This window comes from Berghia stephanieae, chromosome 6, assembly GCF_034508935.2.
Source record: "Berghia stephanieae isolate SIO BIC M18660-M18661 chromosome 6, UCSD_Bste_1.3, whole genome shotgun sequence".
NCBI classification, from domain to species: domain Eukaryota; kingdom Metazoa; phylum Mollusca; class Gastropoda; order Nudibranchia; family Aeolidiidae; genus Berghia; species Berghia stephanieae.
In genome coordinates, this window is record NC_088365.1 from 37,106,374 (window position 1) to 37,124,137 (window position 17,764).

Here is a 17,764-nt window from a genome sequence, read left to right on the forward strand (position 1 = left end):
TCAGCTTCGCTGTAACCCTCATTCTTAGCCTCCCTTCTTAGTTCCCTCCCTTTCCCCACACGATTTGTATTGTTTGACCATTCGTACAACCCTTTTGTTGTGAAAATGACGGGGAAAACAATATATTTAAGAACAAATGGGTAAAAAAAAAAACCACGAGAGATAAAAGACGTTCTTTTCCGCCCCCTCAGTTCTCAATGACCGACGATTCTAGTGGACAAACGGGTTCGTGGGTGAAGTCATGGTAGCATGGAGATTCATACCAATAAAGATTATCCAATAAGTCTTCTGTACCTATATAACGTCTACACTTCTACTACATACCATATTATCTATGCATAACTTTTCATGGTCAGACATGTGGCTGGTTCCATTGATATTTTCTTATATAATCGTGTCCTAATGTCTTTTACCATAAGCTTATGTCCTGCGAGGGAGGTCCAGAGTATGTATGTTGGTAAATGTCATTCATATTTACAAAAAAAATAAAAATAATAATAATAATTCTGGTGAAGAACGAATGCTGGGATCGGCAATTTGCAAAATATGGGCGTCTCCAGTCTATGAATATAATATATGATTCAGATCCTAATTTGTCTCATAAATGTAGTCATGAAATGTGCCCTGTCTGTAGTTCTGTCTGCCCTGTTCAAAACGATTATTGTAACTCCCTTATCAATATTATCATTTGAAGGTGGCTCCATCGTGGTCTACCAGGTTCTTTAAAACAAAACCAGAAGAAATAAAAATTGTCTCCACATTGGTTTGAATCGATGACATTTATACATAAATTGGAAGTCACGTAAAAACTTTGTCCCTTTAGGATGTCATGATTCTGTCAGATTCACATTCCTCTTATGTTCGTACCCCCCCCCCCCCCCCACCCCGCCCAACCGTGTTTCCGTGTATGTTGTTCGTATAATGATGGTGATGATAATCATGATGATGATGATGATGATGATGATGATGATGATGATGATGATGATTATTATTATTATTATTATTATTATTATTATTATTATTATTATTATTATTATTATTATTATATATCATCCTCATCATAATCATAATCGGTATCATGATTATTATATTCGAGATGATTAGAACTTGAAGACATCATTCATCATACTGGCAGTAATGGAATGGCAGATGATAATCGATTATAACATAAATGTTGTGGCTTAATGAGAAGAACTTAGAAAACTAATCACATAAATACATTGTGCTTAAAATAAAAATTACTGAACGGCAAAACCACCTCGGCTGGTTTGATTTACGATAGAACTTGTATATTTAGGAAATGTGAAACTAGAAAATTGAGTCCCGTAAACTGTGGCGACTTTGCACAAAGGAATGTCTTTGCAAAATTTCACCAATAATTTTAACGTGCTTTCTAATCAAGCGAGGTAACTTTTCTCCATCTCTAGATAACTCACATTCTTTACCCAAAAATCCTCGAGCTGAATGTAAAAGTCAATAGTTCATCTCTCACCGAAAATTCTGAACTTTGTATTCTCGTTCTACCACTTTAATAGATATCTTCAAATATCTTTTTTGTTTTCGTTTTTCTGTTGTTACATATGTCGTAGATCTGTTTTTAACTTACTAAACTAAATAATGTGGAACGTCTGGGCTTCTGAGAGCTTCTTTGATTTTGTGTCATGCATGGTAACGTGTCTGACCGGTAACCGGAGGTTCGAGGTTCGATCCCCAGTCGAGGCAGGCTAATTATTTTGAGATGAGCTTTTCTTGCATTTTTCTTTCTGCTTCATCCAAACCTTTTCGGATGTTTATATGGATTAAATTCACATTGTTTTGTTTATTTGGTTTTGCAAAGTCATTTTCAAACATTGTCCAAATTTGCCAAGTTGTATAGTGTCTGTATAGTTGATTGAAAAAAAAATGCATCATTATTGGATCCTATTTGTGTTAATTACATATCCCTGATTGCTGATACTTACTATTTAATAGATATAACAGGCATTTCATAATGAATTACAAATAAATCTCAAAACTTTGTAGTTCCCTCTGTTCTCCCATCATCATCAATATTCGTTCATATTTTAATATCTTGCTGAAAGAGTCGGTATAATTCAACTGCAATATATGTACGGTCCATAATTGATTGAATTTTACGATTATTCACGCTGATCTTGATAATATCGTAATTTGAATTGCAAGAGGATCGTTACTTGATTCAGGCTGCCCTCGAATATCTTTTCTGCACCAAACTATAACAGATACAGGGTGTGTCCGTGCACCATGCGCCCACCCCTTTACGCCCTAGATATTATTCATCCGTCCATATTATAATAGTCTTGTAGGTACATACCCCGCCTTCACACTGACCAATGGTTATAGTTTGCCCAAAACCTGTACGATTGGTTTCTTATTTCGTCCGTCACTCCTTGCGACCACTGGACTGGAACTCGATGGGTAAACCCTCAGTGAAAAACATTTCATCTCGCCTTGACACGGTAAATGACCATGTGGTGGTGGTTGGGTCCATCTTATATTTAACACTGCTGTAACTGGGATGGACGTTTGCTTCCTGGTGCCTCCTGGCTCAAAAATACCACCACCTCAATCACTGCTTAAACCACAATAACAACAACAACAACAACAACTACTACTACTACTACTACTACTACTACTACTACTACTACTACTACTACTACTACTACTACTACTACTACTACTACTACTACTACTACTACTATTTCGACAGAGATGCATTGTAGGAGTCATCCTTGTTCATCGTAATCGGTAATTTTGAAAGCTAGAAAGTGAAAATCGATATATTTAAAAGAACGGAAACTGAAATAATAGATTTCCTCCCAACTTTAGATATCGGCTACAAAGGTCTGTTTGGAATGTTCTGGTCAGCTTATATGGGTATTATTCATGGAAACACAGGTAAGACCGGAAAGCGGATAGCGAATCGAATGCCATTACACTAGGCGCCTTCATGTAGGTATTAATACAGTTGGGTGGTCAGTGTGGACACAATACTTGACTGAACCAGATGTTTGTCAAGATTCCCACTTGCTGTCATTTTAACTTGACCCAATGGAATGTCAATCGGTGTCTTAATCCATGCATGGTTCTGCGATTTGTTTTCTTATTAAATAGATAGATTTGCTGACTTTGAGATTTTTAGTTTAGGTTCTCCGTGTCTGCACATCTACATATCGCCATTTATGCTTCGGATATTTCCCCCTGATTTCAGTTCCATAATTTGAGTACCATTTTGTTTGGCCTTGCACTCACGTCGGGCGATCTTGGACGACCGATGAAGAAAATGGGAGTGTGGGCGGAGGTCCCATAAATTTTATTCTGTCTCTTTTATCCATCTTTATTTACCCCTTAAATACAATGTAAGGGACCTGGAATAGGAATCCCGATAGCCCATTTGATAGGGCACTCGCCTCGCAAGCAAAGGGACCAGCATATTTACAAAATTTATCACAAAGCTAACAAAAAGCTAAACGTTATCCAGCGTAACCTTTCATCGTGTCCCAGGGCAGCAAAAGAACAATGTTATACAACTTACCACACTGGTAAGACCCAGCTTGGAATACAGCTCGTGTGTGTGTGAGACCATCATGTGGGCCTGCAAAATCATCAATAATAATATAACAATCTAAAAAGTGTAACAAACATGATGGCAGAGCATAACATTGGAAGAGAGAAGGAGCAAACAAAAACTGAATATCTTCCCTAAAGGTATACTTGGACCCACCGACTAATTAGGGAGCAGGCACTTGTGTAAAATAAAGAGCTGAGAAAGTATTATGAAACAAAGTAGAAAGAAAAATACAAGAATTTGTTTTTTTTTAATAATTCGAAATGGGATCCTAACTCAGACCTTTGATTACCCGTCAGACGTGCTACCATTACACCAATGATACTCGTTTCCGCTGTGAACCCTCGCTGCATCATAAAACACAAACATTGAACACGGGAGGACGAGGGCGAAGACATCTGGGTTAGGTCCATTTTTATTTTGATAAATATCAAAGTGGCTATTTAGGGGCATGCATTGGTGTAAGATAACGATTTGAGATAGCTTGCATGAAACAGTTCCAGATAAAACAGAGAAAAATACAAGGAAAACGAACCACCCCCCCCCCCAAAATAATTTAAAAAAAAAAAAAAAAGGAAACAAGAAAAGAAAAACCAGCTTGGCGTGAATGGGGATCGAACTTCATACTTCCTGATTATCGGTCAGACGTGCTACCATTACACCACAGAGTTAAACCCGATAGTTTGGAGGATTTGATGCCTTTATATTCTTCTTCACAAGGGTACGCGTTTCCGCGGTGAACCCCCACTGCATGACAAATGCACGTGGCACTTATGTATAATTCAAAAAAGGCTAGTGCATTGTGTTAAATAATATGTCACTAGAGCTCAATAACTTGATACAATCTAGCAGATTGTTTGCAATGTTGACTAGCAACATTACTGTCAGTGAACAACCCCCCCCCCCCCCCGCCCCCCCACAATGAAAATGTATGCTGGATAGACTGACAAACATCAGAGAGATATGATGGGACCAGAGCAAAACCTCTTTTATATTGGATTCTTGTTCTATCAGTTAAATTATCAGTAGTAGTAGTAGTAGTAGTAGTAGTAGTAGTAGTAGTAGTAGTAGTAGTAGTAGTAGCGACAACAGCAGCAGCAGCTGCATAGTACCAAATGAAAAAAATAAATTAATATCCATATATATTTATCTCATACGTCACCCAGTTAAAAACGTTTTGGCTCTGAGTCCTCGTTATAGCATGTTTACGTATTTTCCTAAAAAGCAAGAGAAAGATTTAAAAAAAACGGATAAAAAAAAAAAAAAGCCCTGTTGTATCAAGGCCTGGTTTCGACTGTAATAATAATAATATTACAGTAGTAATATTTAACTTGATTTTTTTCAAAGAGTTTTAGTTTCAGTAATTTTCATCATAAAAAAAAACAAACTACCACGGTATTTTTCATGGCAATGCAAGACATTGTTCCTTAAATCTCGACGGACTAAAGCAAGCATTGTTTTGCCGTTTATAAATCCTTTTTATACTCGCATTTAATGAACCGCCAGTTTCGATCGGTATCTTAGATTGACATGAAGACAGCTATAGATAAACATCTAGAGAGGCAGACTTGGACGATAAATTTCCTCAAACATTCCATTTGTCGTGTGCCAAGAGTAAAACTAAGGAGCAAACCGACATAACTGTTATTTAATACTGGCTCTACCGTTCATATGAGTGTAACACAAACATTAATCACGTGAAAGCTGATGGTGTGTCCATCAATAAGTTTAACACCTCACCAATCAGGTCTGACATGGTACTGGGAAATAAATCAACATCATAATGTTTCTATAAACCACGACCAGGGAAAATTATGTAGATTACGTAGACTTTAGTAAATATGACATGTTCTTAAATATTATGCTTTGGCAATTATTGACAGTAGGTAGCTGTAATGAATGATATAGGAGGAACGAAATTGCCGTCACTCAGCTCTTTGTTATTGTTTTTAGCCACCCATTTTTATGAGTAGTTCTCTCAATCATATTATAAACGTTTGTTACATCTAGATTTGTGTGTTAGTACGTTATATCCGGCTGGCGGTTATTAGTATTTTGCCTAAACGCATAGCATCACTTCACAATCATTGTGTTAAATAGTTCCTTTTTATCGCTTGCAGTTACTTTAATGGGGTTAATGGGTTTGTCATATATAACAATATGTAACGCCATTGATTACAACTAACTGCCACAAACTAAACGTCGGATAACCTCTATTATTATGACCTAAAAGCTTCGCAATAACTGTTACACTCCAAATAAAGAGAATAATATATAATAAACTTAATATCAGAATCTCGAGGTAATCCTTGCTAATCTGCTAAGAGTCTCTTCTTTTATCATTTCTTGACATGAACATTGTAATTCATTATTTTTTAATCTGCCTGATAATTTAAAAAAAAAAAAGAACTACAGCTTTTACAAAACCAAGCCTCACGAATTGTTTTAAAGGAGAAACAAAGATCACATTGCCACAATGTCTTATGAACTCCATTGGTTGCCTGCTAAAGCTAAAATTGATTATAAAATTGTTATGCTATGTTTTAACTCTAAAAATACCTTATCTGAAGGGTTTTAATAATGATTATATCCTATCTCGTCATTTAAGATCGTGTGATCAGCTTCTTTTGCGCACCACAAAACGGAGGAACACAAAATTGAAAGATAGAACCTTATATTGCGCAGCCCCAAACAGTATGGGATTCTCTGCTATTCAATCTGTGCTCTATATTCTGAGGCAGTTTTAAAAAGAAAATTAAAAAGTCATCTCTTTCAGTAGACAGACCAAATTGAGCATTTATTTTGTTATTGATTTTAAAAAAGTAGAATTGAAAAAGATTGGATATGGAGTCTTCATACTTTACCATATGTTTAATTACATTATTTTTGTAGTGTCACTTCATAGAACATATTTACCGTAATTTACATTTTTTTAAAATAATTCCGTATTCTCATTTTTAAATGTTGATGATGATATTATGATACAGTGATTTAAAAAAAAAAAGATATATATTACATGTCATGTATATTGTGCGCCTAGAGCTATATTGTACGGGACAGGCGCTATATAAATAAACTATATTATTTTTTATTATTCTTAATCATCGTGGATTTATTTATTTATTCATATATTTATTTATTTAATATGCTCTCCATATCTTTTGTGTAGGATAAGAACCAAAGCCTTAAATCACAGTGGACTGTTTTAAAAAGGGAGGGAAAGAATGGACTCATTTCCCCCAAAAAGCACCAAAAACATCGGCGGCATCCAATGGCCGAAAAAAGAAAAAAAAAGAACACGAGAATTTCTGAGACTGCTGTCCTATTTGATTGCAGGTCTGATAATCAAAAATTATTGTGAATTCGTGGTTGTATGGAAATACTCTGAAACTGAGGTAGACTATTGTCCATTTCAACAATGTTAAATCAAGCCCAGAATTGGGTTTGGTAATCAGACATGCAATTATGTGCACTTTTACCAAAGGTAACAAACAAAGACAATGTTTATCAACTCACGTCTTTACATAAGCTATAAACTGTCCGTAAGTTATCGCGTTTTAATTTTTTTATTTAAGACGGGAGGGGAGGGGGGGGCCCCCCCCCCCCCCCCCACAATCCAACAGACGTACACTGTGCTGCTTACACGCCACCCGTCTTCTAAAAACGGTATTACGTAGGGGTGATATAGACTCTGTGGATCGAATATAATATATAGCTCAACGTAGGAGACTATGGTTAATTTTGGTAGTGTTGCTGAAGAGATAGAATATTATTGTGTCAGAAGAAAAGACAAGTCCAATTAGATTTTAACCAGTTGACTGCCGTACTCTGGATAGACAAGCATTAAAAAATTTGGCCAGAAAACTCGTTCTTCAAATATCGATTTAAATGGCCCTCATCTTGACAAAAACTGTAAAACCTGGGACTTCACGAGGTGGTAGTAGAAATAGTAGTAGTAGTAGTAGTAGTAGTAGTAGTAGTAGTATAGTATGGGGTGTGTGGTGGTGTAGTAGTAGTAGTAGTAGATAGTAGTAGTAGTAGTAGTAGTAGTTGTAGTAGTAGTAGTAGTAGTAGTAGTAGTAGTAGTAGTAGTAGTAGTAGTAGTAGTAGTAGTAGTGTGTGGTGTGGTGGGGTAGGTAGTAGTAGTAGTAGTAGTAGTAGTAGTAGTAGTAGTGGTGGTGGTAGTAGTATAGTAGTAGTAGTAGTAGTGTAGTAGTAGTAGTAGTAGGTGGTGGTGGTGGTGGTAGTAGTAGTAGTAGTAGTAGTAGTAGTAGTAGTAGTAGTAGTAGTAGTAGTAGTAGTAGTAGTAGTAGTAGTAGTAGTGGTTGTAGTGTAGTTGTGTTGTAATTGTAGGTGTAGTTGTAGGAGCAGTACTAGTAGTAGTAGGGAGACGTGCTACCAACACAAATTTTCAATCGGATTGAAATTAAATGTGTGTTTGTATTTTTGTGTATAGTATATATTTATATATACAAACTGGGCCCCGTGACAAACTGGGCAGCCCACCACTCAGCCTAACAATGTCTTTTTTTTTCCACTCCTCATCCCAGCAATTTTCATGTTCCTTGCTTGCGTCATCTTTCCATCGGGATGGAATCAGGATGAAGTGAAGGCCATCTGTGGACCCGATGCCGATGAATACAAGCTCGACGACTGCAACATCCGCTGGGGATACATCTTGGCCATCTTAGGGATCTTTGATGCCGCCATCTTAGCCATCCTTGCTTTCTTCCTGGCCTCCAAGCAAGCCAAAATTGAAATCTACTCAACGGCAGGAACTGTCTCAAAATGTGAGTTTTTTTCTTGGAAAGTATGATTGCTTACTTTTATTTATTATTATTTTTAAAAAAAATATTAAACAAAAATAAATAAATAAACAAACAAAAGAAAACAACACATTTTTCAAAGGGCCTTAGTTCAAATCACGTCCAAATCCAGGTCCGACAGGGGTGTGATAAAAATATTAATTGCCATTCATGTTATATTCTCACAATACAAGTCGATGGCCGAGTGGTACGACAATCAGGCGACTTATGCCTTATAAAAATTGAAACATTGTGAAGCGTATTGATGACGAGGAGTTTGGATAGAAACCTTTTTTTTTTTAATCAGCGTGCGGAAAGACAGGATCCTTTATTTTTGAAATTCAAAATTATGAAATTGAACCGAAACCTAATTCTATAAAGAAAAAAAAAGATGGCAACAAAGTGAAAAGTTTATATCTGTCAATGAATGAATCAGGTTTTGTTTATAATAGAAGCTATCAACGCATTATTGATACATAGCAATACATTATGCCAATGTCAACTCTTGAGTCCGGGATAATTACGACTGTTGCTAAGTTAAATTAAATTACACGCTATGTTTTTTTCTCTTCGCCCAACAGTAATAGGCTAGCTGGCTATGCTAGATCATGAGAAAAGTATCTCACGAAAGACTCGTGCTCTTCACCAAGAGTAGTAATTAATTGTTAGTGCCTGTTTAACGCCACAGAAAAACAGGGGTGAAATCTGCTTCCGTAAACTGTATAGCATGAAAGGATCACATTATCTTCTATAGTAACATATATCAATTGACAATTTTCTCGAAAGTTTGGATTACTTACGAACTATTGCCGTGGTTAAGTGAAATTGTGGATTTTATATTTCTATCAACAGCTATTTATCATTGTATTTTTTTTCTTCTAAGAAGTGATCTGACATTGAAAGATTAAACCCAAGGCACGGAGTTAATTGTTTATAAATCAGCAATCAGCCTCTTTACCCACTTGCCTTTTGCATTCACTTCAATGATTATCTTCATATCACTTTATCCTCTCACCAGCGGAACTGAATGGCTACTCTGAGACAATGTCCAAGAAGTCGATACCCATCCAACCTCAGGTGGTGGCTGTGCCAGGAGAAGGCGATTACAACATCCACGGAGACAAGGCCCGGTCTCGGGGAGGATTCAGCCTCTAAATAAACATCTCCATCGCCGGTGACAACAACAACGACAACCAATACCATATGACAACTACTTAAGACCAAAGTTAGCTACTCCCAACATTTTAAATTGTACTCATTACAATCAAAAGTCCGTGCAAACATGTTCGACAATTTTTATTAAATCTTTACATTGGTATGAAACTGAAAGAAACTTTTTATCTCGTAGATGTCGATGTCTTTCATACAGATTTATTCCTATCCCAGTGCGCAAACTATCCTAATCAGTCTCTGTCATTGTACAAATCCTGATCAGAATGTAGAAACAATATCATACTGGACGATGTATACATACATTTCTAGTAATTTTATTGGAAAAGTAACTGTAGATGAGCGAAATGTGCATAGATTAAATATTGATCGGATAAGTGAGTAAGTGTTTTTAATGCAATCAAAAGTTACATCCTTCATATAACAATAACAAAAATAATTGGGAGTAGCTGCAAACAAATGTACTTATTTCTCAAGAGTTTTATTATCTTTGTTGTTAGAAAACGCATCGAACCCAAAGGATGTGTGTGTTTTCATCAATTTTGACAAATAAATATTAATCAAATTTTGCTACAGTGCATGGTTTCCTATATTTATAGAAAAAAAAAAATCATTTTTGTTTGGCTACAGATGTATAGGTTCAATGAAATTTAATCACAAATTTATTTCTCTGCATTATAATATTTAAAATAAACTATTTAAGAAAAAGACATGTCCTTCCTCCCCCCCCCCCCCCCCCTCCCGCCAAAACAATTTTTTTTGCCCTTTTTCATTGGAGATCCAATGTGCGAAGTGTTCAAATTGCTTGTATTCCTATTCATATTTATTTCCTATTAGGCTAATTGGACTCCACGATAAAACAAAAACAAGTTGATAATTTGGACATTAATGAAGATTTTCTTCAAAAACACATAATCAGCGCTTTAAAAAATTAAGCAAACTTTTCTGTTCCAAACTTGATATTGAATGATTGCACCCGTGTAGAGTGATACTATTTTTTATTTTGTTTGTGAATGTTTCTTGATAGTTCATGTTACATAAAATTCAACCTGAGCTAAGATGAATTTTTGTTCTTCTCATATTTACTTAATAATTGTAGAAAACAATTTTTATTCACTGTACATAACATGTAAATCAGTATTGTGTTTATCAAGGACAAATCCTTGCTTTTTGGCATCAGCTATCTACTTTGTTGTATTTCCCTAATTTAGTTTTTCCACATCAAAATTTTTGGATTTTTTTCTTTACGATGTCACAAGGAAATTTCTTGTTATTTTTATGCTTGTCAAACACATCATTGTGTGTTAAAAATTACAATAGCTGTTTGTTTGGAGACTGTGCTTCCGTTTGTTTACGTGCGAGAGATCAATATAAATTGACATCATTAAATATATTGGTTCCTCTTCAATAAGCCCAGCTAAATTGTGTACTATATCAGTTATGAATATTCATTCTGATGTTATAAATATAATATAATAATTTCCACTTTACTTAGGGAAAGTTATAAATGATATTAAAGTTCACTGAAACTTACAGGAGATGCTTAATCTTACATGACAAGTAATTTATGCGAAATAATACATACATTTATGATGTCATTTTAAAATAATAATTGCAAGTTGTCTTGTATAATATTATGAGAAGGGCAGTCAGATAGAGAACATTGTCTTGTCTGTGAAATTTAGGATGGGGAAAAACCCCAGGCTGCTCAATATGTCAGCTCTTTGAAAAGAAATATAAATCAAGGTATTAGTGAAAAATTATTGGTTACTAATATTAATGTACTTTGTTTCGTTTATAACTTTCTATTATTTTAACCCGTTTTTTTTTCTTTCTGACAATTTATCAGAATAACAACTTATTCACTTGTCCTAATACTAACCTTTTCATTGTGTGTGATGACGTGAAATAGAAATCTAACCTGAAAGAAAGAGAATGTTTTTGAAATAAGAATGACAGTCTTCTTGCATGCTCCCTTTTCTTCCTTCTATCAATTTCCATAAGCTTCACGCCATTGTTTATCCGTAGGTGGGGATCCTGACCTCCCATAGTGGGCAGGGAGGTACATGCTGTGTCTTCTATCCCCCCATACCCGTTTTCCAATTGTTCCCTATCGTTGTCTTGGAATAAGATTATTTAGTTTTGTCCTGACCCTGGCCAAAGTTCCTTGGCCGGGAGGGGAAACAGTCGAATGTATAGTTATAGTTTTGGGAGGTGATATTTTTTTTCTTTGTAAATCATCTCTCTGTTATGCATTGTATTATGTTTTGTTTACATATTATATTATATTATTTGTAAACATTTGAGTGTATTCCTCTTAGTTGGGACCTGTGCTTGTGTCTAGATGAGAGTTTTAGGTGATCTCAAACTAAGTACTTTGATGGTGTGCACTTGGAATCTACATCTGTTTCCTATTTGAACCAATTCCCCTTTGTCTTACCTTTTCTTTGGTGCTTTAATTGTAATTCTAGAACTTTTTACTATCCCGTTTTCTTCCTTTTTGCTGGCGCTGATATGACCTTAATGTGTTGCATGCGCCGTAAAACCCTTAAAAACAAACAAACAAATCATTGTTTATCCCACTTTCCATTTGAGCCTTCTCGTGATTTCTCTTTATTATTTTCTTGAATGTCTCATTTTAGTCGAACTCATTTCAAATGGCTCCTCATTATAAGAAGTATGATATCTAACATTTTAAACGCTACACCCCTGTCTCTTAAATATGTTGGTAAATAATGTCCGGCAGTGATGTCTCCTGAATACCAAATATCTTAAATTCTGAACATGTTCATATCCCATAATATTATACACATTATATATTACCTCATTTTTAATGTAAAAAGTGTATGATTGTTAACATCAAATGTTCACTTTATCTAATTGACAATAAAGTGTTATCATACACATCCGTGACATTTCCTCTATCTATCTAAATCTAAACATATAAATAGTGCAAAAAAACAAAAACAAAACAAAACAAAAAAAAAAAAAAATAACGTCCGTAGTTTCTTCTGTGGACTTTATGTTGTGTGGGTTTGAGAATATTTCCGTTAAAACAACAATTTGGGTTATCAGTATCAGACCTGAAATAAAAAAGTCCACGTCGACTATTCTTCATTGAAGCCTCCAAAGTTGTCCCCTTGTGAGTTGAGTGACACTGATTCCAATGATATTGAAGAGAACGGAACGGCCCCTGCAGCTCTGTAACGTTTAAAATAGAGAACTGAACAAGTGAGTATGAAAGGTGCCAGACAAAGCAAGAAAGAAAAATACCTGGGTGGGATTCCTGGTCTCTCATAGTGGGCAGGGAGGTACTTTCTGTGTCTTCTATGTCTGTTTTCCAACATGCTTTCTGTCTTTGTCTTGGAATGAGATTACATGGTTTTGTCCTGGCCCTGACCGGATACCGTGGCTGGGAGGGAAACAATAGTTAGTTTTGGGAGATGATATTTTTTTCCTTGTAAATCATCTCTCTGTTATGCACTGTATTATGTTTTGTTTATGTAAATTATATATAATTGGTAAACATTTGAGTGTATTCCTCTTAGTGGGGACCTGTGCTTGTGTCTGGATGAGACTTTTAGGTGATCTCAAACTAAGTACACTGATAGCGTGCTCTTGGAATCTACATCTGTTCCCTATTTGAACCAATTCCCCTTTGTCTGCCTTATTCTTGGATGCTTTAATTGTAATTCTAGAACTTTTTACTATCCGATTTTCTTCCTTTTTACTGGCGCTGATATGACCTTAATATGTTGCAAGCGCCGTAAAACCCTTAAAAACAAACAAAGAAAAATGCAAGAAAAAAAAAACAAACCATCCCAAAAAATCAGTCGACCTCGATAATGACATTGATCTACTTAAGATATGATGATCCTCAGTCGAGGTCTACTGATTTTTTTGGGATGGTTTTTTTCTTTCTTGCTTTGTCTGGCACCTTTCATACACACTTGTTCAGTTCTTTATCTTACACTACACCGGTGCCTGCTCCTTAGTTCTTCATCTTTAACCTTTACATTGTCAAGCGCCCTCTGCGATTTTCTCTTGAACATGAACAGGGCTTTCAAAGAATGTCCGTTCAGTGCCATTTAATTTTTGGGACTGGGACTGGGTGGGGGCTTTTGACCTCTCGTTGTGGCCGGAGAGATCACTATTGCTGTGTCCTAGATTCCCTTATTTATTTTCCTTTCTATTGCTATTGACACTGGCTTTGAAAAAAAAAACAGAAAGAAAAGAACAGGTACACATTTTGTGAGTAAAAACTATCTTTTTTTTTTAAAGCACACCCCCCCCCCCCCCCCCAAAAAAAAAAATAAACACACCCAAACCAAAACAAAAAACAACAACAAAAAACCCGAATCTAATCGGGCCCGTGAGTAGAGTCAAAGGGGTTGCTTAAAGAATGTGTAATGGAGACAAAGGTTATTCAAGTTCAAGTCCATAAGATGCAAAAAGCACGCTGTGCCCATCACCGAAAAAAATCAGGAGAGAGAGAGAGAGAGAGAGAGAGAGAGAGAGAGAGAGAGAGAGAGAGAGAGAGAGATGTTTTGTTTGTTTTTAAGGGTTTTACGGCGCTTGCAACACATTCAAGTCATATCAGCGCCAGTAAAAAGGAAGAAGCTGGGATAGTAAAATGTTATAGAATTACAGTTAAAGTAAAGCATCCAAGAAAAGGTAAGACAAAGGGGACTTTGTTCAAATAGGAAACATGTAGATTACAAGAACACACTATCGAAGTACTTAGTTTGAGATCACCTATAAGTCTCATCCAGACACAAGCACAGGTCCCAGCTAAGAGGGATACACTCAAATGTTTACAAATCATATAAAACACGTAAACAAAACACAATACAGGGCATAACAGAGAGATGATTTACAGGGGAAAAAAATATCATCTCCCAAAACCAACTACACATTTGACTGTTTCCCACTCAGTCAGGGTATCCGGCCAGGACCAGGACAAAACCAAGAAATTTCATTCTAAGACAAAGACAGAAAGCAAGTTGGAAAACAGATATAGGGGGATAGAAGACGCAGTAAGTACCTCCCCGCCCACTATGGGAGGTCGGGAACCCCACCCAGAGAGAGAGAGAGAGAGAGAGAGAGATAGAGAGAGAGAGACTCTACTTATTCATCAATCCGGCAAAACTACACAGTAAATTAATGCAATAAATAAGTTTAAAAATAAGCGTTAAATCGAGGCGTGTATGTGTCGACTTTGTTAATTTGGACTTGCTGAGTTCAAATATTTATTTATTTTTAAGATCGGAGTGATATTTTTGATATTGATGGGCTAAACGGTTTACTTTCTGGCTTTAAAATATCAAAGGAAAGCCGCATTCCGTTGGCAAGCCCTAAAATATTTAACATGTCGAATATTTTTGCTGTCTCCTGTCGACATGACATTTATAACGGCCGACTCCCATACACACCTAACGTTCTACCGGCCGGTATACCGTATTGTGTGTCGGGGGCATTATACAGTGTATTACACCACACTGATCATGTCACCTCACTTCAGTAATTCAATCCTCTCGGTGTTATTGTGTGTGAAAAACGCGAATAAATGATGTGGGGTCTGTGATGTCTATATGTCATGTGGTATAGTTTGTTCCATTCATGTATTGTTCCAGGGGAAAAAAAGGATTTGTGTATTTGTTCTTGCGAATGGCTGGTAGAATTTGACGATGTGATGAAGCCTGGTTGAGGATCTGTTTCTTGAATTGTTAATGTAGATTGGAATGTTTATGGCTGAGTGTTTGCTCTTGACTGTGGTGTGAAACAGATATATGTGCACGTTCTCTCTGCAAGACTGGACTGTTGGCCATCTTAGTGTGTCTTGCGGCAATTGATGACAAATCTTGTAGCTGCTCTCTGAATGTTTTCAATGGCCTTTATGTCCTTAATTTTGTAGGGATCTCATGCAGTACAGGCAAACTCTAAAATAGGTCTAACAAGTTGAATATATGCCCGTGCCTTTGTCTTTTCGGGACATTGATGAACTTTAATGTTTTGAAGGCCTTTGTCACAATCTGGCGAATATGATGTTCCCACTGCAGGGTGTTATTTTGGTGGACTCCAAGGTACGCTATTCTTATGCCATGTTTAACTCACTCAACCCTAACACCGACTATATTCGTACTCTACCCAGGTTACTTTTACTCCATACCTTTTTATTACCCTTTTCTGAGATCAATTATAGTCGTAGTATCAAAGCTAATGTTCTTTATCTTTACATGTTAATGTTAGGTCTAGTTGAATAAAAAATATCTATGAACATGCTCATTTTTAATACATTTTATTTTCAATTTTGAAAAGTAGCAAAAATGTCTAGGATTGAGTGAGTTAAATGTTTTGGACCAACGTAGTCAACAATGTTTATTGTGTTTTTCTTGGTGGAAATTGACAACAGAGTATTTTTCATGATGGAAATTCATTTGCCACGTGTTTGACCACTGTATCAGTGTCTAAATCCGACTGCAGAACCTTTGCATCGTTATGATCTTCTATCGTTCTGAATAATAGACTCGTCTGCAAATAATTTACTATGGACAACACGTGGCATTGTAAATGACTGAAATAATGTTTATTGGTTAAATTTGTTCGAGTTTAATTGACAGTTGACAGTCAATATCACGTGACTTGATTCATCGTGTGCCTATGGCAAATATATGAAATGGAACGAAACCTATCCATACCGGATGTTTTCTTAATTTCCTATTTTTGGAAATCTTCGTGAACCCCCTTACAATGCCCACTTCTTGACAAAAGCCTACCAAATCAGAGACTAGAAAACGTTCATAAGAACCGATTTTTTAGTCACTTGCTTTGCTCAGGCTTAAGATAAGGAAGACTTACTAGACTTGTATAGGTCTAAATCTCGTCCGCCTACATAAAAATGAATCTGGAGTCTGGATGAGTCTTTCCGGCACTGAGTGGGTTCCTGACCTCCCATAGTGGGCAGGGAGGCACTTACTGAGTCTTCTAACCCCCTATATCTGTTTTCCAATTTGCTTCTGTCTTTCTCTTGGAATGAGATTACTTGGTTTTGTCCTGATACCATGGCTGGGAGGGAAACAGTCAAATGCATAGAGTTTCGGGAAATTATATTATTTCCCTTGTTAAACCATTTCTCTTTTATGCACTGTATTATTTTTGTAAACACTTGAGTGTAATCCTCTTAATGTGCTCTTGGAATCTACCTCTGTTCCCCATTTGAACTAATTCCCCTTTGACTTCCCTTTTCTTGGCTGTAGGTTAATTGTAATTATAGAGCTTTTTGACTTACTTGACTTAGATGCCTTTCGCGTCTCGACCGAAAGATCGGGTCGCCTTGGCTGTTTCCAGTATTTCCTGTGTGAGGTGTCTCCAATATTGCCGGTCCTCTGCTAGGGTTCTCAGATTTTCAAGGTCCCTTGCCGTTATGAGACTATGCTTTGTCCAAGTGTTGTGAGGTTTTTGTTTAGGATCACAGGGAGTGTTGTGATCGGTCTTCCTCTGAAAAGGTTCCCGTGTTTTTGGAAATATCCCGACATGGCCTGGTTAGCTGGTATGTTTTTGTCCCTGCGTAGTATGTGACCGAAAAGTTGCCATCGTTGTTGTAAAATGTCAAGGGAGATTGGTCTTTCTTTTGTGATCTTATAGAGTGATTCATTTGAGATCTTTTTTGGGTATTTGATGTCCAGTACCCTTCTTAGCGCCAGTAAAAAGGAAGATAATGGGATAGTAAAAAGTTCTAGAATTACAATTAAAGCATCCAAGAAAAAGTAAGACCAGGGGAACTGGGAACAAATTGGGATCAGATGTAGATTCCAAGAGCATGCCATCAATGTACTTAGTTTGAGATCACCAGTAAGTCTCATCTGGACACAAGCACGGTCCCCACTAAGAAGAATACACTCAAATGCTTACATTATAAATTATAACAAATATAATAATACATAACAGAGAGATGATTTACAAGGAAAAAAATATCATCTCCCAAAACAATAACTATGCATTTGACTGTTTCCCCCACAGCCAGGACCAGGACAAAACCAAGACAAAGACAGAATGCAAGTTGGAAAACAGATATAGGGGGATAGAAGACACAGTAAGTACCTCCCTGCCCACTATGGGAGGTAGGAACCCCACCCAGACCCAGAATCATTTATTTAAAATGAAATCAAGAGACTTTCCTCTGCAAGATTATAGGCAATGCATT

The 17,764-nt window shown here is 36.4% G+C and overlaps 1 protein-coding gene across 1 annotated transcript in view; it reads left to right on the forward strand.

Moving 5' to 3' along the window:
• Nucleotides 1-12,467, forward strand: part of LOC144974982 (LHFPL tetraspan subfamily member 3 protein-like) — a 23,342-nt gene extending 10,875 nt beyond the window's left edge. The window contains exons 3-4 of the mRNA XM_078918568.1: nt 8,137-8,376; nt 9,410-12,467. Of these exons, the coding sequence (XP_078774694.1) occupies nt 8,137-8,376; nt 9,410-9,546 (377 nt within the window). The 3' untranslated portion in view covers nt 9,547-12,467. The remainder of the gene's footprint in view (nt 1-8,136; nt 8,377-9,409) is intronic.
• The last annotated feature ends 5,297 nt before the right edge of the window (nt 12,468-17,764 follow it).